A 22,839-nucleotide genomic window follows, 5' to 3' on the forward strand; every position below is an offset into this window, starting at 1 on the left:
CAGGAACACCCGCAACACGACGGCCTGGCTGCACCTGTAGCCACTGCGGTGACGAACTTGGACCCGAAGTGGCCGTCGGGAGAGAGCCGGCAGACATTGGGGTGCTTGTTCTGGAAGGCGCCCGCGGTGATGCACTCCTCTGCGCTCAGGAAGTAGGTGTCCTGGGGAGAGAGTTCAGTGCTTCCTCAGAGGACGCGAAGGACTCGACAACAAGACGTCCGAGACCAGGGTGAAGCCACGGCTGACAACTCCTGGCCTCTGTGACCCCAGTGTAAGCCTCACGAAGGACACTTGGCTTGCGATGTAACGAACAGATGGCCTGCCCTGGCTGGTGTGGCTCAGTGGACTGAGAGCCAGCCTGTGAACCAAAGGGTTGCTGGTTTGATTCCCAGTCAGGGAACATGCCTGGGTTTCGGGCCAGGTCCCCAGTAGGGGGCGTGTGAGAGGCAACCACACAGTTTCTCCTCCCCTCTTTCTCCCTCTCTTCTCCTCTAAAACTAAATAAGTAAAAAAAATCTAAAGAAACCTGTACAATTTTACTAACTAGTATTACCCCAATAAATGCACTACAATAAAAATCCTGCAAGCAACTAGCAAGGCCAGAAGCCCGCCGCCGTCCACCCCAGAGCGGTCCTCCAAAACCCCGGTCTGCATAGGTCAGGGGGGCTTCGCTCTCCAAGACAGGGTCAGCAGACCCAGGCCTGATTTATCAAGGACCCTGGACAAATGCTGGCAATGACCTGCTCCTGAAGCCGACTCCAGAACTGGCCGCAGGCGAGCGTGCCGCCTGCCCCTCACCTTGTTCCGACTGTACCGGACTGTACCCTTCCGGGTGTCCTCTGAGACCAGGTCTGTGAATATCCAGCCAACCTGCACAACAAAGGAAAACACCTTCTGAGCCTCTCCCCGGAACAGGTGGCGCATCCTGGCCTCTGTCCAGAGAGCTGCGGACCCTCCTCAGACGCTCCCCGAGTGGCCAGGACACAGCCGGCCGCCGCATGCAGCGCAGCTCACAGGGACCCCCCCCACCCCTGGTGCTGCCGGGTCGGCCAGGAGGACAGATGTGCAGAGCTCACGGAAGTGTCGGCCAAGCCCACGCCCGGCGCCGGGGGCAGGACCCTGCAGCCAAGAGTGGGAGCGGGACACCCGTGACGGCCTGCACGGCCGAGAGGAAGCACTCACGGGCCCGCGCAGCTGAGGGAAAAGCCAGAGGGCACGGGGTGTGGGATGCCCGACACCAGGGCACCCTCAGGCGGCCCCCCGGCTCGGGGCAGGACGGCCTCCCCGAAGTGTCCTGCGGCAGTGGCAGTGGCAGTCTGTGTGCTCTGTGGCCCCGGGCCCCATCCCCCACGCCCACGAGCCTCCCAGCCTTCCTAAAGGAGGCCCTGCTCTCGGCTCCCTCCTGAGTGGGGCCGGAACCCCGGCACATCCACTCCGTCTCCCGGAGAAGCGGTCGGGGGTCGGACAAGTCTGGATGCCCACACTGTCCCTGGAAATGCCCAGATGAGTGAGAAACACAAGGAGGCTGGCAACGCAGAAAACAAGACGAAAGGACAGACGAAGCTCAGCACCAAGCGGAGGAGAAGCAAAGTCCTCCAGGGAGAGACGCGGCTGGTGTGGAGAAGGCCTCTGGGCAACCTCGACCCTCTCTCAGGGCCACAGCGGCTGCACGCTGGGCGTCTGCACACGCACGGCACAGACCGTGCCAAGAGAAGCTCCCGGAGCTTCAACAGATGTGCAACCTCAATGAACAGGCCAACACCACCAGACCCAGTAGGACCTCTTTCCTGTGACGGGGACGGCGACAGTGGAGCAGCGCGCTGACCCCGGTTGGAGCACACGTCTCCAGCCGCTACCCACTGTCGGGAAGGGACGCACTTCCCAGTCTACGCAGTTCGGGAAGTGCCAGGGAAAGCTCACACGGCGCCCGATGCTGAACACGTAAGACACGTCCAAGCTCCCCGTTCAGCAGGCAGGGGAGGCCCACCGTGAAAGCTCCGGGACAGCTGGCCAAGGACGGAGGCAACCGCAGCCCTCCCCCGACTTCTCACTGCCCACAACACCGGGGGCCAGTGTGCTGGACCCTCACTAGGAGCCAGGGATTCAGCGACCACCCAAGGGGTTGAAACCCCTGCTCTGAGGCGCAGGCAGAACGTGGACCCCACACAGGCCAGGCTGGAGGCGGCGAAGGCCCACGAGGGAGCAGCGCACGCCAAAGGGTGTGCCGCCGCGGGTGGCAGGACAGCCTGGCCCTGCGGCCCCCGGGCAGAAGACAGGCTCTCGCTGTGCTGTCCCCTCCTCGGCTCAAAGCCGTCCCCACTCAGCGCGGCTGGCAGACTTAAGTGTAATGGGCCCTGCACTGGGACCGTGTATTTCATGCCCAGGGAAATGTTCTCATTTTACTTTAAATGAGGAAAACATAGCCCTGGCTGGTGTGGCTCAGTGGATTGAGTGCAGCCAGTAAACCAAAGGGTCGTAGGTTCAATCCCCAGTCAGGGCACATGCCTGGATTGTGAGCCAGGTCCCCTGCAGGGGCCGCATGAGAGGCAACCATATGCTGATGCTTCTCTTCCTTTCTCCCCTTCCCCTCCAAAAATAAGTAAAATCTTTAAGAGAGGAAAAATGAAAAACATAAAAGCTACCGGCAACCAAAGACACAAACAAGGCTGCAGAGCTGCCGGCCTGCACCTGACCACAGGCAGCTGGGCCCTCAGTCCAGGGCGGGGGGGGGGGCCCTGGCCACGGCCCCACCTGGACGTCCCCACGCAGAACCCAGGCCCTGCCGAGGGCCGTACCTTTCTCAGGCCGAGTTTGGCAGCGATTTCATCCACCACCTCGGCTTTTGGGTCTTCGAGCAGCTCCAAGCTGTTCTGTGTTCCAATCTGCGGACCGCAACAGGGAGACAGACTTAGAGAGGGGGCCCAGGTCGGTGCACGGCCCCCACCGCCGTACCCTGTCCGGCCCCAGCGCCTCGAGGGAGCACAGGGTCCCCGAGCAGGAACGGGGCAGCAGCAGAAACCCAAGCTGCTCAGATTCATCTTTCTCGGGCGGCTTCCGGTCACCACAAGGAGCACAGAGATGCGACGTCACAGCTCCACAGCCAGGGTGGGCGCCAGGGACAGAGGAGGGTGCTCTGCGCGGCGTCTGAAGTGAGGGCCCCCCCGAGGGGGACGGAGGGCGTTCCCCGGCACACCCAGGTAGCCTCCCTCTCGCCAGGCTGGGAGAGCTGAGGCGGGAGCAGCGCTGGGTGGTGACATTCGTTCCCAGGAAACACCTCAGGGAAGGCCGTGCGGGGACAGGGGGAGCTTCCCAGGCAAGGTCCTCAGAGAGGCAGAGACAGACCTGCGCAGCCCGCGGAGGCGTCCTGACTCGGCACCCTGCTGGCAGGCGGCAGCAGAGTGCTCGGTGGTGGTGGGCTCGGGTCTGGCTGGCTCACAGGCAGCCTCAGACCGCGGACCGCAGGGGCCTGCAGTGGGCGGCGCTCGCTGCAGCGGCAGCCACGGTCACTCAGAGGAGCGCAGGGCCGCGCCCCCGAAGTGGGACATGGAGGCGAGGTAGGGTCTGCCCTTGTGAACAAGTCCCATTCCCGAGAAAGCACGGCAGGTCTGGCTCCTGATGGTGTGGCCCAGCTGGGGCTCGATGCCGCCTCAGGACGAGCCTGAGGGTCTTGTTTCGCAGCAGGCGGCAGCATGAGCTCCGACTTCTAATAAGCTGGAGGTTTCAGGAGCCGACTGGGGCTCTGGTGATGCTGTGAGCACTCTGGGCACCAGGGCTGCCTGGGCCGATTTTCTGCTCCTTCCCACTCAACGGAGGGCGGAGCTCTTGGCCACCGGCCCTGCACACTGAACTTCAGCGCCCAGCGCCTGCACGGGAGCCTCCCCATCAGCCGCCCAGAGCTGCTCTGCCTGGTGGGCTCCCTGCTGCCCCCTAGTGACCCTTTTAAGTGCTTCCCTCCTCTGCAGCTCTCGGCAAACAACACCGGGCGGAGTGAGGCTGCACTCGGAATCTGCACAAGCCGCCAGGGAGACCCTGGCATCTGTGCTGCAGCCACAGACCCACAGGCCAGCCAGTGGCCTGCAGCCTGCAGGTCCAGGCCCTGGTTCCCTTATGAGCCAGCCCGTCCGGGTGCGCTCAGAACACACGCAGCGGGCAGAGGCGTGCCAGGTCCGGGGCAGACCCTCAGAGCTGCAGGCCAGGAGCGGCACCTGTGTGCGCGCCAGCCTGCCCTCAAAAACCAGACTTTGGGAGTCCGCCCTGGAGCTACGTGTGCAGGCGGCGCCACCTGCAAAGGAAGGGAGGAGGACAGAAGGGAATGAACCCCTTGTCTGTGGGTCGACTTCAGAAACACGCATTCTCTCTTCCTGAACATTGTTTTCAGGGAAGATGTCACACGTGTAGCAGTCTACAGAACGTCACGGGAACACCTGCATCCCAGTACCTAGCTCAGCCGTCAGCGGCCCCCGTGCCCTATCACCCCTCCGGCCTCCCCTCCGTCCACCTCACTCTTCGCCATGTCTCACGGGAAACCACGAAGCAGCGCGCACCACCGCCCAGCGCTCCTGTGCTCACACTGCATGAAACCAGAGCCTCTGACACTGAAAGTAACGCGCGTGCACGTAACTGTGACCGGCTGATGGCATCAACATACACAGAGGACCTTCCACGTAACCTTAAGACACAGTAAACGCCCAGCTGGTGTGGCTCAGCTGATCAACGCCAGCCTGCGAAGCAAAGGGTGGCCAGTTCCATTCCCAGTCAGGGCACATGCCTGGGTTACAGGCCAGGTCCCCAGTTGGGGGCGTGTGAGAGGCACCTGATTGCTGTACCTCTCACATATCACTGTTTCTCTCCCTCTCTTTCTCCCTCTTCTCCCTTCTCTAAAAGTAAGTAAATGCAATCTTAAAAAAAATACACAGTAACAGATGCTGCGCCCTGCGGGGAGGTGGTCCCACTCTGGCCAAGCTGCATGTGTGGCCCAGTGTGAGGCCCGGGTGGCTCTGTGACCCTCTGCTCCCACCACTCCAGGGAGAACTGACACAGGCATGGGGGGCACACAGGTCCTCGGAACAGAGAGGAGTGATGTAGGGCCCTTTGGGGGCAGTTGACGGCAGGTTAGAGAACAAGGTGGTATCAATGTTCAACTCGCTGGAGTTGATAACTGGTCACATGAGAGAAGATCCTTATTCTTTGGAAACACCCTGAGATATTTGGGGGCCATGATCTCACTCCTTCCATAATTCAGAAAATGAGCTAGCGTGTGTGTCTGTGTGCACAGACAGATGGACCGACTGGGCAAGGACAAAGCAGGCGCAGCTGGGACCGGAAAGGGCGCACCGGCAGGACAGAGGAGGGAGAGACCGCCCAGCGGCAGACCCACCTGGGGAGGCTCGTAAATGGCGGCCACCTCGGCCCTGATGCCCAGAGGAATGTCCTTGTGCTCCGTGTAGCGGCCATACAAGTACCCGAAATGCTGGTTCCCCGTCTTCCTCCAGAAGTCCAGGAAGCGGTCGGCCACCGTGTGGTTCTCGAACATGATGTTGTCCACGTGCCTGTATTTCTGCAGAGTCAACAGTGGCGGGCAGGCCGGGTGAGCACAGCTGTCAGAGTCAGAGCGGCACGCGTGCCCACACGGAGTTCAGCGGGCGGTGCTGACTAAACCGCCACACGGGGGGGGGGGGCGGTAAACAGCTGGCGCCGGCTCTTCACACAAACACGCCTGCAGAGCACGCGCTGCCTGGGAGACCCCCCCCCAGAGTCTGGGGGCAGGCGGGGTGCAGGTGGGTCCCTCAATACATTAACTTAATCTTACTGAAATTCCGCCAAAAACGGAGGTTTTCGAAAGCTCTAGAAGGGAAAACAGTTCTTAAAAGGAAAGAGAACGAGAAAGAGATGGAAGGAAGGAGGGAAGGAGAAGGAAGAAGGGCTCCTGATGGCCCAGGAGACCGTGGACTCTCCGAGGCGCAGCCACAGGCGCAGGGCCACTGGCCTGGCAGCTCCCTGGGGGCCGGGCCTCGGAGAAGAAATGACCAGAGAGACGAGGGCCGTCCTCCTCGGCTCTCTCCCTCCTCCTTCAGCCCAGCTCCCTTCCGAACCTGGCCTGGACAGGTGCCCTGGCTGGCCCAGGGCAGTGCTTCGCAAGTGTCCAGAGACACGGCTTCTCAGACGGCACAGCCACAGACACTGAGCATTTCCGACAGACACCAGGAGAAGTCTGCCTGCGCACAGGCCAGCGGAGCGGAACGCTGACGCCCCGCCCTGCGCCAGGAGCTGGAGGTCTCGCAAAGCCTGTCTTCAGTGTAGGACCCTCAGCAGGTCCATCCGCCGGTCAGAAGTGTGCGCCACCGCCGCACACCATGTGCCCCATGAGCGGCGGCCCCTCCCCAAGGCGATGCCGCTTCTCCACCACGGAAACCAGCCCGCCCTGCGGTCCCCACCACAGGGGCGCTCACCTGTCTGTTCAGCGTGATGGCGCTGGGCTGGCACTTGGTGCAGATGCCATTGGGCCACGGGAGGTGTCCCTCACACCCCGATTTAATCTTGCAACTGATGTTCTCCAGGGCAACAAACTTCCCCCTGAACGAGAGGCAACTTAATTAAACGTGACGAGGTGAGACACCTGGCAGGAAACTGGAAACACGCGGACCTCTCACGGCTCTGGACACAGCACGAAGGAGCGGCAGGGAGAGGACGGGCACGAGGCTCCTGACGGGGCCCCGACCGTCCCGCACCTCGGCCCACAGCGGCACCCGCCCGCCATCCCGTAAAAGCCACTCCGATCCTCACTGCCGGCCACTCACACCTGTGAGGATCCCCAGGAACACTGTCGAGCCCCGGCCGCTGTGGCTCAGTGGGTTGGGTGCTGTCCCGCAAAGCAAAAGGTCGCTGGTTCAGCTCCCAGTCAGGGCACAGGCCTGGGTTGGGGGCCAGGTCCCCAGGAAGGGGCCCACGAGAAGCAACCACACCCTGATGTTTCTCTCATCTCTCCCTCCCTTCCTTTCCCTCTAAGTAAATAAATAGAACCTTAAAAACTTTTTAAAAACCTAGAAACCGCAAAGAAAAAAGATCGACAAATTAAGAAAAAATAAAATTTCTTTTTTTTTTAAAGACTTTATTCATTTATCTTTAGAGGGGGAGAGAAGGAGAGAATTATCAATGTGTGGTTGCCTCTTGTGAGTCCCCTGCTTGGAACTGGCCTGCAACCCAGGCATTGCCCTGACTGGGAATTGAACCTTGACCATCTGGTTCGCAGGCCCATGCTCAATCCACTGAGCTACACCAGCCAGGGCTTAAAAAATTCTTAAAACCCCCTGATAAACGCCTGTGAGCTAACCCGTGCCCCTGCAGGGAACACAGCACTGGTCACCAGCAACACTCCCGCTGTGGGCCCCGTGCTACGGTGTCTCTGAGAAGCCCTCGCTCACGGGGAGCCTGACTCGGCACACGCAGCAAAGGTGCCCTCACTCTGCTTTCAGCCTGGGCAGAGCTGTGGTTAGGAGGCTGCGGGTGGAAGTGTGCACGCCCCGCAGACGTGGGCGGGACCCGCGGCCAGCCCTCCGCTTGCACGACAGCCCACACGTGCCATCGCAGCTGCACGGGCTGGCAGCACGCCCCTCCGATGGCACCTGGGAGCTGTGACCGCCACGTCTGTCCGCACGTCACTGACAGCCACAAATGTGCCTCCCCCGAGACTATGGCCCTTAACCCAGACTGAAGAGAGGCGGACGGAGTCACCCCTGGTGCAGAAACTTCCTCAGCTTATCCCACCAACAGGCAAGAATGAATTTCTGGTGTGATTTTTTCCCTCCTGGTCTAAGGTTTTCTAAAGTCATTTCGGCCCGTCAGCGGGCCGTCAGCGGAAAACCGGGACTGGATCACGCCCCTCACAAGAGGCCGCTGAGGCAGCTTTGACCGCCATCGCCTCTCGCCGCTCCAGCAGGAGTCACCGAGTCACGGGGTGAGGTCCGCCACTCTGGCACGGTGAGCGTGCAGTCAGCAGAAGGGGTCACGCAGGCACGTGTCTGACCGAAATCAAAAGGAGGCCCACGGGTGCTGTCTCTGGCCACTGCCACGGCCCGCTCTCCAGGGAAGGCCGGCCCACGGGTGCGCTGCTGCCCCACGTCGGCCAGGCTGCCCCACTCCAGGTTCCAGGCAAGCCACTCGATTTTGGGCCAGCGGCTGGTGGCGGCCGCCTGACAGGACCGTGGGGAGCCTGTCTTTCCAAAGATCAGAGGAAAAGTGTCAAGGACAGACACACGGGCCACCACCAAGCCTCGTCTCACCTGCCCTCACACGGGGTCGGGGAGTCCCTGGGGACCCCCGTTGCGGCCAGCACAGGCCTGGCAGCTCTGAGCAGGGCGCCATGGGCAAAGTCGGGAACCAGAGCTTCCGCCCACTGGTTTCTTTTTAACAGTCACCAAATCTGTGAATTCAGGCGCTTTGGGCCCCGACCCCGATCTTCACTTTTCCTGTTCACAGGCTCAGTGGCTTTCAGTGACACCTGCCACACACACAGAACAGACTCCTGCGTGCCAACCGCGCTCGGCCACTTACTTGTCGGCCCCTCCAGTCAGCTTGCGGATGTAGGCGTGGAAGGACATGTGCTTCACGGGCGGCTCGAGGTGGTTTAGGTAGTCCTCGTCAAACGGCTGCCGAAACACAGGGGCTGGTCACGCACTGGGGAGGCCGCCAGGCGGGGGCCACGCTCCCAAGGCACAGGGAGGCCCGGCCCGTGGAGCAAGGACAGAGGGGCAGGGGGCTCTCACTGCCACTCCAGGCCAGAACCAGCCTCTTCTAGGAATGCTGGGTATCTTTCCAGGATGGAAATGGAAACTGAAGCTCTCCTAAACGTAAAAGGCTCTGGGTCCGGTAAATACTGGGAACACTTTGTGGGAAAAGGAAGTTATAAGATGAAGCCAGTGGACCCTCATGGAGGAAATCGGATCGGCCCTTCTGCCGCGAAGTCGGCGTTAGCCAGTTACCAGTCAGCGTTACCATGGTAACTCTCAGCATCACCAAACCAGCAGCAGACCAGGGCGAAGCACATCAAGACAGTGGTGAGCACAGAACCGCCACACCCAGCTCCGTGCCAGCCTGAAAGAGCCGTCCCGGGAGCCCTCAGCAAACATGGCCCTTTATCACCAAGACACAAACGCCTGAGCCGTTCACACCCCACCCAGAAGGCCACAGCCGCACTCAAAGGCTGCCTCTGTGCAGGGTCCGGGGTCTGGGGTGACAACCAGAGGGGCTCTTCTGACCATCATGGCCCGCGCGGGGCGCTGGGGCCAGCTTTCAGGGGCCGTGGGGGCAGGGGGTACCTGCAGACTCACCTCCAGAGGGACGCAGTGCACGCACTTCCCCAGCGGGCCATGCCGGCACCTGAGGAGACACGGGGCGGAGAGGAGCACGCCGGTCAGCACGCCTGCTCTGCTGCCACCGCCTCGGGCGCACATGACCTGCACATGCACTAACTGAAGGGAGTTCAGGCAGCACGTGGCCAACGCTTCTAATGGCTCAGGTAACTCTGATGTTAGAAAAAAAACGACCAGCAGATCCAACCTGTCACTTCTGAGTATTAGGCCTTAAAATGATGCCACCCACAAGTGGAAGGGAGTGGATCTAAAGTCACGCACACCGTCCTGCTCCACCGTCCCCACGTGAGGTGACGGGCGAGCACCTTGCCCAAGTGGGCAGCCAGGTGTCACACTCCCACCCCTCCCCCATCCCGTCTGTCACTTTCTGAAGCTCCCTGCGCACAGTCAGGGCTCTCCAGGAGCACCTGGAGGTAAGGACCTGGTTTAAGGAGCCTCCTTCTTTCAAGTCTACGGGGCACGCGCTCTTGGGATCCAAACCAGAGGGGAGCCCAGGCCTCCATCAGAGCCCCCTGCGACCGGCCCCTCGAGGACGCGTCCCGCCCAGGCCTGGGCCCCGCACTCACAGCTGCGGGTCGCGGCTCCGGTAAATCTTCCCGTCCTGCCGGCTCAGGTACTGGTCAATCTCGTCCTCCACCACGTTGGGAGCACTGAGGGCCTTCAGCCGCAGCGGGGCGGACGTGTCCATCTCCGACGAGGGCCCGGCGAGGCTCGAGGGGAACAGGAACAGCAAATCCCCATGCCTGCGGAACAACGGACGTCAGCCGCAGCCCCCGCTCGGCGAGAGTGTACGATGTCTGCGCAGCAGACGCGAGCCGCGCTGGGGGCCTGAGAAACGTGGTCTCCACTGCGCAGAATCCGGGACCCCCGCCCCACACCACCCCTGCCTCACAGCGCTGCGCAGGTCCGCAGCCGGGTCCCCGTGACCGACAGGCCCTCACAGCCGGGCCTGACTGTCGGGGACGCACGCCTGCACACTGGTCCGGCTGCACAGGATGGGGGGGGCGGGGGCTGGCCTCACACAGGACGGTGCGGAGCGATGCCGCGGGCCCTCCACATCCACGATTCCCAGCCTCGGACTGAAAACACTGTTTCGATCCAGTCAGCTCAGTCTGTGTTCACTGAAAACTCTGCACGTCGGTGGGCGGGCGGTTCAAACACGTTGCTCAGACCGCAGAGCAGCCTGCCGAGGGCCGGGTGTGCAAGCAGCTGCTCCCTCCCTCCCGCTCTCTGCTCGGCTCACACTTTCCCTCGTTCCCCCGCAGTCACCTCCCCGCGTTCTGCCTGCCCAGAGCACATCCTTCGTGTCGTTCTCTGTATCCCCGTACACCCCCCACACGTACACGTATGTCACTGTGGGACAAGAGATTCCCAAAGACACGCTTTTCGCAACACCACCCCACAGAGCCAGCCACACACGGTCTCGTCCGACCGCCAGCCTGCGTGACGCTCCGCACTGAGGGCCGCACCACTGCAGCCCCTGCCTGCCCCCCTGCGGACGCCCTGGGAGGAAGGGCCCCGAGACAGGCGGCCCCAGTTTCCCTCTGTGGGGCGCCGGCCCTGTGGGACCAGAGGGTCAGTTGGTCTCCAAAGCCGCTCCAGTGCTGCCTTCAGATGGCGGCCAGAGCGCCGTCTCCAACGCAGCGCTCGGTTTTCTGCCAGCGTCCAGGTAACCAGACCCCTCCCCCTCCGTGAGGCTCCAAGTGACTCACAGCCAAACTCTCCAACAACCAGCCACTCGCAGGGGCAACGCGGGGGAGCGCATGCGGCTGCCGCAGGGGCTGGGCCGCCACCCCTCGGGGCACCTGTTCCCCCCTTTTCCTTCCATCTTTCTGGGTAAAACGCCCAACTGCGACCGGAGACTTCCGTCTGTGGCAGGGACTGGAGACTCGAGCTCTGCTGCCACGTCAGCTTCCACAAATGCTCTCTGAAGTGCCCCACTGAGCGCTAAAGAAAGTGAGGAGGCCCCGGGAGCCCACAACTCCAACAGGAGCGCCGAGAGTGGCGAATGGTGGAGCGCAGCTCGGACCTGCCTTCTGGGGCCCCACCCAGGGGCCTGGAACGGGGCTCATGGTGGGGCCACCAGACGAGGGCTTGAGCCCCCAGAGCAGGCTCCGCACCCAAAACTGCATGGAGCCAGGCGCCCACCACTGGAGGGCGGGGCCGGCCCTGGCAGACAGAGCGGTGAGACCCAGGGGCACAGCAGCGGGTGGCGGACCGAGGACCCAAGCCCACGGGACGCTCACGAGAAGGGATCTGCAGAGGCAAAACCCCTTGCCAGGCTGGGAGGGCCAGGCTGGGAGGGCCAGGCTGGGAGGGACAGGCTGGGAGGGACAGGCTGGGAGAGACAGGCTGGGAGGGACAGGGACCCTCATCCCACTGGAAATGCAGGCGCAATCTTCTATGCTCCTAAACACGGTCGCACAAAGGGCCCCAACTGCCTACTGCTCCAACTGCCTACAGGCTCACACAGCCCGGCCCAGCACTTGGCCAGTGGCAGCCACGGCACCTGCAGCAGGGCCGGGCAGCCGCACTCTAGGGGCCCCACCCACTGAGCCATGAGCAGGGTGCCCAGACAGTGCAGGCGGGGCCGCTGGCCCCCGCAGGGAGCCACGTGGGAGACGAGCCTGGTTTCGCAGGCCGGTCTGCCTCGGCCACCACTCGGCCCTGCCCTGAGAGCAGGAACACACGCACAACCAAAGCGGGTAGTGGGCTGCAGCAAGAGGCCTGTGCACCCTGGGAGCCTTCCTGCCCAGACCGATGAGCTCCAGGGCCCTCCAGGTGGTCTGACCAGCAGGAACTGCAACGTGGCCAATGGGCCACCAGCGGGCAGGCGGCCCTGCTACCTGCCGACCCCGCGGGTCCCAAGGCGGACTCCGCACAGGGCTCCACGCCCTGCCGAGCAGCAGCTGAGAGCACAGCTGCCCACACGGCCTGAGACCAGCGACACGCCTCTCGGGGTCCTGCACATCCATCAAACCGGCTCAACGGCAACCAGGGTCCCTGTGACTGCTGAGCACCTGGCAAAGCTGCAGTCCCCTGCACACTGGTCAGGGAGGACGAATTAAGAGTGGCCTGAGGAGGCGCTGGCTGGGGTGGCTCAGTGGACTGAGTGCCGGCTCACAAACCAAAAGGCTGAGGGTCCAATTCCCAGTCAGAGCGTAGGCCTGGGTTGCAGGCCAGGTCCCCAGTAGGGTACGTGAGAGGCAACCACACATGAATGTTTCTCTCCCTCTCTTCCTCCCTCCCCCTCGATCTAAAAGTAAATAAAACCTATTTCTAAAAAAAGAATGGCATGAGGAGGAAGCAGACTGGAGTTGAGTGGGCTCTGTGGATGACTGGTGTCGGCATGTCCCCTCTCCTGTGTCCTCCCCAGGGGCACTCACTTGATTTTCAGCAGGTTGAGGGACTTGTTGGAGGATGCGGTTATCTCTCCAGTCTTGTTTCTATTGATGTAAACCGAGAAGCCGTTGTTCTGGAAGCCAAACTCCTTTGCGACCTGGAACGAGCCCCAAACAACAGAGATTGAATAAAATATTCAGGCCGTGACTGGTGTGGCTCAGTGGACTGGGCGTCGCCAGCGGTCTCTGGTTCGATTCCCAGTCGGGGTGCACACCTGGGTCGTGCTCCCAGCTGGGGGCACATGACAGGCAACCGATCCAGTTTCCTCTCCCTCTCAGTCTCCCTCCCTTTCTCTTTCTCTTTAAAAATAAATAAAACCTTTTAAAAAATGAATAAACTGACACTAACTCTGAGTCAACTTGTCATTTTGAAATCCTAAGTGTAAGAAGTTATCTTTAAAACAAGGTTTTTATATGAGATGTACTATAGGAATATTTGATACTACGTGATTTTTTTTCAAAGCTAAAAGTGGCATTTATAAAATAAACCATCAAAAATTAAGACCATAAAATCTGTATTCCCACGTGGAAAAAAATTAGGACTAAAGACTAAAAATAATGGCTTTAATTTGACTTTTCTCCGAAACTGCTTAGATATAACTGAAATTAACCAATGTGGCATTTCACCGATTCTGCAAAAACTACGCCTTTTCCATAGACCAAGCACTGCAGTGTCCCCGAGAACGAGGACTCTTGTCACCAGGATCACGCTGCGGGAAAGTGAAACACTGCTGGGTGTCAGGCACCACTTCCCACCCACGCACGCGCTGCAGCCCCACTCTGGGGGGAGGTGGGGACACGCGGGGGGCACACTGCCACACACTATGACTGTGCACAGCGCTACACGGTCTGCACTTGAAGCCATCGGGACCCAACACAAAGGCACTGGGCTTTTCAATGGAATCTCAGCAGAGCCTCACTAGGGCGCAGCAGACACCTGAAAACCTGCCTGCCCACACCCGAGGCCACTAGGCTGTGGTCACTGCAGCACAGCCGGGCCCACGGTACACGATGAAGCGCTCTGGATGCTTGTCAGTGAAGGCGACGACAGACAGCAGGAGCTCAACTCCATCTCCGGAACTGACGTCCAGGCTCCGGGAGCCCGTGCCCAGACCGCAGCACAAGGTGGGGGGGTCGGCGCTGCCCGAGGGCCTCCCGGCACTGGCACCACCCTCTGTGACCTGGGTGCTGCTTCCTCGTCACTCGGCTGCCCCTAGTTTTCAAGCATTTCTGGGCACGCATTCCACTTTACGGATAAAAGCAGTTCCCATGTGTCAGGTGGAGAAGGGCTGCGTCACACACACTCAAGGCCAAGGAAGACAGGCCTCAGGCCCGCCCATGGGAAAGCGCGGGCAGGGCCTGCGGTGGCTCATGGGCTGTCTCGAGGGAGCAACGGAGGCAGGCAGGCAGGCAGGGTGCTGGGAGGGCACGGCCAGAAGAACCTGCCCGGGGTGTCGCCTGATGGCTCAGAACTCCAGGGACAAGCGTCAGACGGGCTGACAGGAACCAGTACGTCCTGACTGCGCGGCACCGGCAGCGTGCGTTAGCGTCACCAGTCACACACACCACTGTCCGCACAGGGCGCAGTGCACACCTCACACCAGGGCTGGGGCCAGGGCCCCGAGCTGCAGCCGGCACGGCCATCTCCAGGCCCACATACGGGGCACACGCACGTAGCCGAGTGTCTGGTTACTGGACACGAGTGTGCGCCTCCTGACACGAGAGAGCTGGGGCAGTGGGGCTCCCGGAGAAACGACAGGGTGGCCATTACTGGGGGGCCGGGTGTTACTGATCAGTGGGGACGCAGGCCCAGGCCTGCAGGGCGGGCAGTCCTGCGGGCGGGCACAGTGCTGGCCCCACTACCAAACCACGCACTGGAAAGTGGTTTCCACGCAAGGTTCCGTGTTATTCTTGTGAGTTTTTAAGCAGATGTACATCTAAAAAATAAATAAACAAGCTACACTAAAAAGACATAAACGCATTTCCAGGCGCAGAACCGTGTTCGTAACCTACTGGCAGGTGGAAAGTGACCTCACCATGAGTCGCATGTCCGTGGCTGCCCGCCCCGGCGGCAGCGGCAACAGCAGCAGCAGCGACCGGCTGCGCACTGGCCTGCAGGGCAGCAGGGCTGGTGTGCGGGTCACTGCCCGGCCTGTGTGAACCTGTCACCCAGCTGCCCAGACCAGGCAACTGTAGCCGCCAACAGTTCTACCAAAGGAGCCGTCCATCGTCAGTCGGGGCCTGCGGGCCCAGAAGGGCCGGGCTCCGGCTGTGCTGCTGTCTCGGGAGGCCCTGCCCAACCGACCGCACCACGGCCCTCCTTCTCGTGTGTGCATAAGACTAACGCGTGAGTCAAGTGGTTTCCAAATAAGCCTAAAAAGCAGTGTATTAAGTACAAATAAAATTCTGAATGGCAAGAGAAGTCGGCTTAACAGCACTTTTCCGTTCTCAGTAGTTTATCAGTGTTTCTCCTAGAATCCAACAACGACTCGGGTTTGCTGACACACACAGGGATGCGGGACAACCCCACTGTGGTGCACGTGTGTGACACATGTACGTGGGGTGCACACATGACGACATGCTAGGTTAGTGGTCACTGCCCGGTGGCAGACTTTCAGGGGACTCCTGCGGCTTCTGTACACTCTCCTGTGTGGCCTGAGCCTTCTATACCTGCTCCGCCGGTTCCGTGGTCAGAGGAAGGGCGCTCACCACAGGGACAGTGCTGCGGGGTCACAGATGCCGGTCTCCGAGCACTGCCGAGATCTCCCCCAGGCAATGGCGACCAAGCAGCCCAAGGCAGACTACACCTCCCACCACCAAACCCTTCCCCGGGCCCGCAGGCGACCAGAGCTACCCAGAGGGCAACGCCCGGGTCGACTGCCCCCCACTACCATCCGAGGGGCAAGCTGACAGTGGTCAGCTGCTACTGAAGAGCCAAGAGCAGGGTCTCAAAAACATGTTGAAAACTCAAGAGAGTCTCTCTTCTGTTGTCTACCACACCTAATTCTTTTCCTTCACAACTAGGGTCCTATACGCAGCACCACTAAAGTCTTGACAGCAACTACCTTTTAGAAACCAAATTTCCGTCCTGACTGGGTAGCCCAGTCGGTCGGGCACGGTCCTGACAGGCCGAGGTTTCGGGTCTGGTCCCCGGTCACTCAGGGCACACAGGCAGCAACCCATGAGTGGAGCCCGGATGAGAGGAGCCACGGGACCTGTCTCCCTCTCCCTCCCACAGTCAGTCCGACAAGCCAAGCCCCCAAGGAAGCACTGCCTTCACTGCCGGGTCACAGCCCCAGGGAGACCCTCAGCGAGTCTCCTCACTCCCCAGACTTCAGCTTCCACCTTTATAAATTAAGAAGATCAGACTCTGTCACACCAAAGATTCCCTCTGCCTCTTCACAGTCTGAGAACTTACGATTCTTGGCTTATGAGAAATGAAAAACATTATTTCTTATCATTACAGAGGTAGGAACTGCCCGCAACAGACTCGGACAACGTGAAACGTGCAAGCAGAGGCAAATGCCTCCTGTGAACAGCCAGGCCTCCCACGGCCACTCGACGAGGTTGCATCCCAGCGAAACCTAATGTACAAGAGCGGGCGGCGGCTGGGGGCTTGTAGTTCGCTGGCCCCTCCCCCGCCCACCCCTGCAGCCTGGCAGCCCTCTTTCCCAGGCAGCCCTCTTTCCTACCGTGTTCTGTGCTGTATTCTGTGCCAACACTACCGGCCGGCAGGGCTTTCACTCTGGAGAACAAGGTGGGACCATTCTCTAAGGGTTTTCAACAGCCACCCCCCGAGCCCTGGCTGGCGGGTTGGGTGGCCAACCCTTGTCCCCATAAGTCATTCACTCATGGGCACTGCTCCTGAAGAACCCTCTGCACTTCCTGTGGGACCCTGGCCCTGCAACGTGGCCGACTGCGACACAGCCCGACCCTGCGTCGACCCCACCAATCGGGACAGGAGAAAGCAGGGCGAGAGACTGGACTGGGAGCGGCAGCCAGGAAACAAGGACCCGGACAGGTAAGCACCCAAAGCCGCAGGTACCTTCTTCAGAAACGTGGCCGCCGTCTCCCTCTTCGTCGCTGTGATCCGCTTCACCCCGTCCGGGGACTGCACACGGACGATCTGCGTGAGCAAGACAAGGCCGTGACTGCAGATGGAGGAGGCTCTCAGGACGCCGCCCAATGCTCCAGGTCGCTCCAGCCCCGCCCTCGGGTCCCAAAGACAGAGCCTGGCTGCGAGGCCTGTCGTCACACAGGAGGACGCCCTCCGGTGCCGTCCAGGCTCTCAACTTCTCACCCCTCACCTTTCACTCAGAAAAACACGACTGCAATTTTTAACATCATTTACAAAAAATGGGTATATACAGACGGGCACATATGCATACACACGTGTATGTACACATGCATTTGCGTCTATGCATGTACACACATCTATCCGAAACAACCCCACCCTGCATAGGATCTGCACACAGGCAGGAGGCTGACTTAAAGGAACCGGGGGCCCTCTGCTCTGTCACTGGCTTCTTTACTTCCTCTTCCCCCTCGGGTGGGTGGTGGGGCGGCCACCTGCTCTCATGAAGGTTAAAAGGACTGCGTTTGGGTGACACCGCAGCAGAGCTTGGCAGGCTTCTAAGGAAGAGAGAGCTGGCCGGCGGCCTCGGGCGTCTCTGGACAGGGAGCACCCCTTTCCCGGCGGCCCCCTCCCTGCAGTCCCCGCACTGCCCTCTGGGTCTGAAACACGGCTGCACAGACGAGGAGGCCACAGCTGTCCTTTTAAAGAGGAGGCCATCACTGACACGTGGCAAAATGCCGCCGTGGCGTCCCATCTGCCACCAGCTCTTCTCACACAGCTGAAGACTGACCCAGGTTTTCCTGAAAGAGTGCGACTGTCCTTCCCGGTTTCCAGCCGCCTGCACTTGACCGAAAGGCTCCGCCCATAGTGCTCTCAACCTTTCAGACCTCTCAACCTCTAACATGATCCTCATGAAGTCCCAACTGTCAGAAGCATAAAATATTCTCTACCTTTGCTCCTTAACTACAACGGTTAACGTCCTCCCTCACCGTGTGGAGTGCAAACACAGAAGCTCTTGACTTCCGACCCCTAGTTCCTTCCTCTCCGGTTCAACACCTAGAAAGGCGTCCTGGGCACTGGGTGACTGCTTCCCCTTGCCCACTTCTGAACTGTCTCCAAGGCTGAGACACGTTTGGAGGGAAGAGCTCATCTCTGCAGGGACTCTGGGGCAGCTCCTGGGCCTGTTCCCCTGGCAAGCACAGGAGCCACCCACTCCAAAGGTCAGAGGTACACAGCTGGGGACAGCTGTGAAGCCTGGGAAGTTACTCTACTCGGCCAGCTGTGACATGGCCGTGCGGTCCCAGTTTCTGTGTTAAGCCCAAGATCTTGATCCTGAGGGACGCTCTGGCTGGGCTTCTAACACAGGCTGCAAAACAAAACACTCAACAAGGCAGAGACTGGCAGCAGGGACACACAGCCTCTTGGTAACTCGGGTTTCTGTAGCTATAAGAAAATGAGCTCAGAAAACTCCTTGGAGGAGTCTGAGAATTGGTGAGGTGGAAATCCGTTACATCCACAGAAATTTTTAGAAGACCTTTCTCTAAACTCCAGAAAGAAAAAAACCTTCTGAGTCAACTTCCAAAGGGCAGGAGCTAATTCCTCCTGGTCTGAAAAACTGGCCAGTAGTCCCCCTGGTCGCCTGAGAGCCTGGCCTCATGCACATTCGCAGATTGATTTGTGGGGGCAACTTCAATTCAGATCAACGTGCTGCTCTAACGTTTGACAGCAGACTTGGGGGCCATGTCCTAACCTACTCCGAGAACATGTCACCAAGGTTTACTGAGTTATTTTAAAAGAGTCAGGTTTCAATTGAGCCACCTGCAGGTTGGGCCTGCTGCCTGGAGAGCTGAGCAAGGAGTCACTACAAGCTTCCCCTCCAGCTGGGACGCGGTGGCGGGGGTGCAGACACCTGGCGTCAACACCTAGGCCCGCACCACCCACCCCTCAGGCAGGCGCACTTGGCGGCCCAGGGAGCTCCCCACCCCCAGGCCTCCACGGCCAACCAAATTCTCCTGTCCAGCGGGTCTGTTGATTTTATTTCCTGCCACGTTGACTTCGCAGGGGAAACCTTCCCTGAGTTACCGCATGGCCGGTTTTATGATTTTTCAGTGACTTTCTTTTCTCTAAGTGGTAGAAAAGGTGTGTGCCGAGTCCTAATTCCAGGAAATCCACTTCTACAACTTTCCTTTATAGACAGGGGGCTGTCAACACTTCCTTGCCACAAGGAGTCAGCTGGTCAGGCTCCCGTCTCCTTCGGCTCGGTGTCCTCCTCGGGGAGGGGTCTGCATGGTCCCCGCGCGGCGGAAGCGCTCTGCCTTCGTGAGTCATGACAACGTACGGACCAGGAAGGGGACGGGGCAGGACAGAGCCCCGCGGGGGACGACCGGCGAGCCCCCGCCGCTGGGAGACTAGGAGGGAGACGCCGCCACGCCACCAGATCCGCCGCCTTGCTAGGCCCGCGGGCTAGGACGAGGCTCCGGGGCGGGGACGAGCGGAGACGGGAGGTCGGGGACCCGGCCCCGCAGCCAGGCCAACGCGGAGGGAGGGCGGGCCGTGGGGGCCCCCACAGGCCGCGCCGGTAAATCTGCTGCCTCATCCCGGCGCCCGCTCCCGCCCGCCGTCCCACTCACGATGCTGTCGGCCATGGCGGCCGCTCCCGCGTCCGGGCTCAAGCCCCGGGCCGTCGCCGCCGCCTGTCTCCCCACGGGCCTAGTAGCCCCGGCCCCAGCCTCAGCCCCGGCCTCCCGCCGCCGCCGCCACCGCCGCTCCAGCTTCGCCGCCCGACTGCCACAGCCGCGACGTCCGGTGCCTCAGCCAACTGGTTCCCCCGGCCGCGCGCTGCTCCGAAACCAGGTTCCGGTCGCACCAACGGCCGCGCCTGCGCATCGCGGCCCCGCGCCCGCCCCAGCTGCCCGCCCCGCGCAAGGCGGAGAGCTGGACCCGGCTGCGCGAGGAACAAACCCTTGGGAGGACAGCTTTACGTACCCCGCAAACTAATAGAAAGTGATACTGAGTGTCAGCTGTAACTGAATTTTTGTAAATCATTAAAGAAAGAAGCCCGGGTAGCTTGCTGGGTTAGAGCGTCGTCTGGATGCCAAGGTTGGGGTTCGATCCCCCCCGTCAGGGCTCGTACAGGAAGCGACTGATGAATGAGGGAATGAGTGGAACCACAGGACGGTGTTTCTCTCTCTCCCCCTCTAAAATCAATTTTAATTGTTTAATTTTTAAAAATTTTTAAATGAAATATGGCTTTATTCATGACACGTGATTGTTATTAGAAACCCAGGCAACAGAGGGAAGTCCAAAGAGGAACAGAAACGACCGCTGGCGGGTCGTGGTTGGAGACAAGGCCTCGCGGCTCGCAGAGACAGGAGGGCCATCAGGAGGGCGGCGGCGTGCCTAAATGGGTTTTTAAAAAGATTTTGTTTATTTATTTTTAGAGAGAGGGGAAGGCAGGAAGAAAGAGAGGGAGAGAAACATCAGTGTGTGGTTGCCTCTTGCGCCCCCCACTGGGGACCTGACCCATAACCCAGGCATGTGCCCCACCTAGGGTATTGAACCTGCGACCCTTCGGTTCACAGGCCAGCGCTAAATCCACCGAGCCATGCCATCCAGGGCCTAAACGTTATTTTTTTTTTTAATATTTTATTTATTTATTTTCAGAGAGGGGAAGGGAAAGAGAGAGGGAGAGAAACATCAATGTGTGGTTGCCTCCCATGCGTCCCCCACTGGGAACTGGCCTGCAACCCAGGCATGTGCCCTGACTGGGAATCGAACTGCGATCCTTTGCTTCACAGGTCCACACTCAATCCACTGAGCTACACCAGCCAGTGCTAAACGTTATTTTAAAAAGAGAGGAGTTACTTTCCCTAAATGTAACATGAGAAAAGCAGATGGATTTTGGCTGCGTTTTAGACAAACACTTCTTTGCCACAGACTCTTGGTGTCCCACAACAGGCCACCGGCGCCAGCTTCCCACACCCCCCTCTGACACTCAAAGGCCTCCTGTTCCCTTCCATGCTCCGCCGTCCCTGTCTTTAAATGGCTAATTTTGAACATGAAGCTCCACATTTTCATTTAGCAGCAAGCCCTGCATATTTTGTGCTGATGTCTACGATGGCAAAAAAAAAACTTATGGACACATCCAAGAGGCTAGAAAAGTCTATGTTTTCTAACCCCTGTGGTTCACTTTCCTACTGTATTTATTTAACTCTTGTACTGGAAAATGTTAGGAAATTGTCACTGTCATTTCCTCCCGTGCCCACCTGGTTTCGTTGTGACTGGTACTGTGACAGTGCTTGGGACACAGTCTCTTCCACGGTCTCAGTCACAGCACTGACTTGAACCCTACTTCATTTCCTCGCCAAATACCCACGTTTTGTGCACATTACACCCGGGGTTGTTATACCCATTATCACACCCATGGTATGTAATCACTATATCCATGTAGAATGCACATCCTTATTTTTCCCTCAGAAATGTGGGCAAAACAGTACCCATTATACAAGGCAAAACATGCTACCTCTTCTGCAGGCAGGTTCTGCCCACGGTGGCTCTGGTGCTGGGGACAGAGCAGGAAAGAGCCAGAGCCCCGCCCTGGTGCAATCCACCGGGAGGAGGCAGATTATACACACGTCAGCATCGAAACACGTAATGTCAGGTTCTGACCGGCGCCTGGCCCACAACCCAAGCGGGGGAGCTCTCCGAGGGCCGGCCTGAGCCGGTCGCAGATGAAGTGAGTGACGCAGGTGTCTGAGGGACGAGTGGACGGAGATGAGGGGCAAGCACATGCAAAGGCCCAGGGGCCTAAGACGTGATGGGCACTTGAAGGACAATGGAGGCCCCTGTGGCTGAACGCAGGGGAAGGGAGGGGCGGGCGGGACCACTCTTTTTCCTGTTCTTCTTGTACCGAACGGCCGCTGACATTTCGCTCCTCTTCTAACCAAATGTATTCCTTCCAGAAGAGCAAGGACACTTCTTGGGGAGCTGCCTTAATGTGGCCGCACTGGGGCACTGCCCGGGGACGGCCATGCCACCCTACCCCACGTTGCTTACCTTTCGTCTCTGTTTTGGTTCTGCGAAGGAATCATGCAGATTTGTTACATTATATTAGCAGCTGTGTTTGTTTTCCGAGGCTGCCAAAACGGAAGACCCCAGGCCAGGTGGCTTAGCCTGATTGTCTCTTGGGGCCCGGGGTCTGGAATTCCGAGGCCAAGCTGCCGGCCTGGTGGTTTCTCCCAGGGCCTCTCTCCTCGGCTCGCCGACGGCCACCTTCTCCCCGTGCCTTTCTCCTGTGTTCGAGCATCCCTGCTGTCTCTCTGTGGGTCCCAGGTCCCTCTTCTTATAAGGATATTGCGGTAGCCCCCCCCCAAGGCCTCATTTGAAGCTAATGACCCCTTTATAGGCTCCATCTCCAAGTCGCCTCCTGAGGTCTTGGGGTTGGGACTTTGATATATGAATTTGGGGAACACCGTCCAGCCCACAGCAGTGGCCGTGGTGACTCCCTTCGTCCCAGTATCAGGACAACACTGAGACAGAGCGAGAGAGGTGACAGCTGGCACCCAAGAGCCTGGCTTTGGGACCAGATGCCTCACTGATGAGGCTTGAGTGTCACCTTTGGGGAAGAGCTGAGTGGCAGCTTGACTGTACAAGGTCTCCAATCTCCAGTTCCCGCCCTTGCCCTGACCTCTGTCTGCTGTGCTGTGGGTGGTTTTGCAGGGCCCGTGGCAGGCGTGGGGTTGGACGCTGCGGGCCGGGGCAGCCTGAAGTATGGCTGTCTGCATGGCGGCCGCGTGCTGGGCATCCTTTTGGAACTGGGCACAATGGTGACTGTGACCAAGTCCTGCCCGTCAGGAGCTCAGGCAGGTACCCGTGGCCAGGAAGGATGCCATCTCGCCAGCGGGTATTGCCTCACTCTTACAGGGAGTCAGTCAGGGGGTAAGCTGGCAGTCGGCTGCAGGCAGGTGGCCTGGGACTGTCACTATGAACCAGTTCA

General features: G+C 59.8%; 1 protein-coding gene across 1 annotated transcript in view; it reads right to left on the reverse strand.

The window, feature by feature from the left end:
* The window catches only part of NPLOC4 (NPL4 homolog, ubiquitin recognition factor), a 34,666-nt gene extending 15,017 nt beyond the window's left edge, over positions 1 to 19,649 (reverse strand). Inside the window, exons 1-11 of the mRNA XM_037157801.2 lie at positions 19,475 to 19,649; positions 16,815 to 16,895; positions 12,755 to 12,867; positions 9,935 to 10,111; positions 9,327 to 9,375; positions 8,551 to 8,645; positions 6,450 to 6,573; positions 5,378 to 5,557; positions 2,796 to 2,882; positions 799 to 870; positions 35 to 161 (exon numbers count right to left, since the gene is read on the reverse strand). Coding sequence (XP_037013696.2) covers positions 35 to 161; positions 799 to 870; positions 2,796 to 2,882; positions 5,378 to 5,557; positions 6,450 to 6,573; positions 8,551 to 8,645; positions 9,327 to 9,375; positions 9,935 to 10,111; positions 12,755 to 12,867; positions 16,815 to 16,895; positions 19,475 to 19,489 — 1,120 coding nt within the window. The 5' untranslated portion in view covers positions 19,490 to 19,649. The remainder of the gene's footprint in view (positions 1 to 34; positions 162 to 798; positions 871 to 2,795; positions 2,883 to 5,377; positions 5,558 to 6,449; positions 6,574 to 8,550; positions 8,646 to 9,326; positions 9,376 to 9,934; positions 10,112 to 12,754; positions 12,868 to 16,814; positions 16,896 to 19,474) is intronic.
* Between the last annotated feature and the right edge of the window lie 3,190 nt (positions 19,650 to 22,839).

This window comes from Artibeus jamaicensis, unplaced genomic scaffold, assembly GCF_021234435.1.
Source record: "Artibeus jamaicensis isolate MK-2021 breed Jamaican fruit bat unplaced genomic scaffold, CSHL_Jam_final contig_2259, whole genome shotgun sequence".
Classification (NCBI taxonomy): domain Eukaryota; kingdom Metazoa; phylum Chordata; class Mammalia; order Chiroptera; family Phyllostomidae; genus Artibeus; species Artibeus jamaicensis.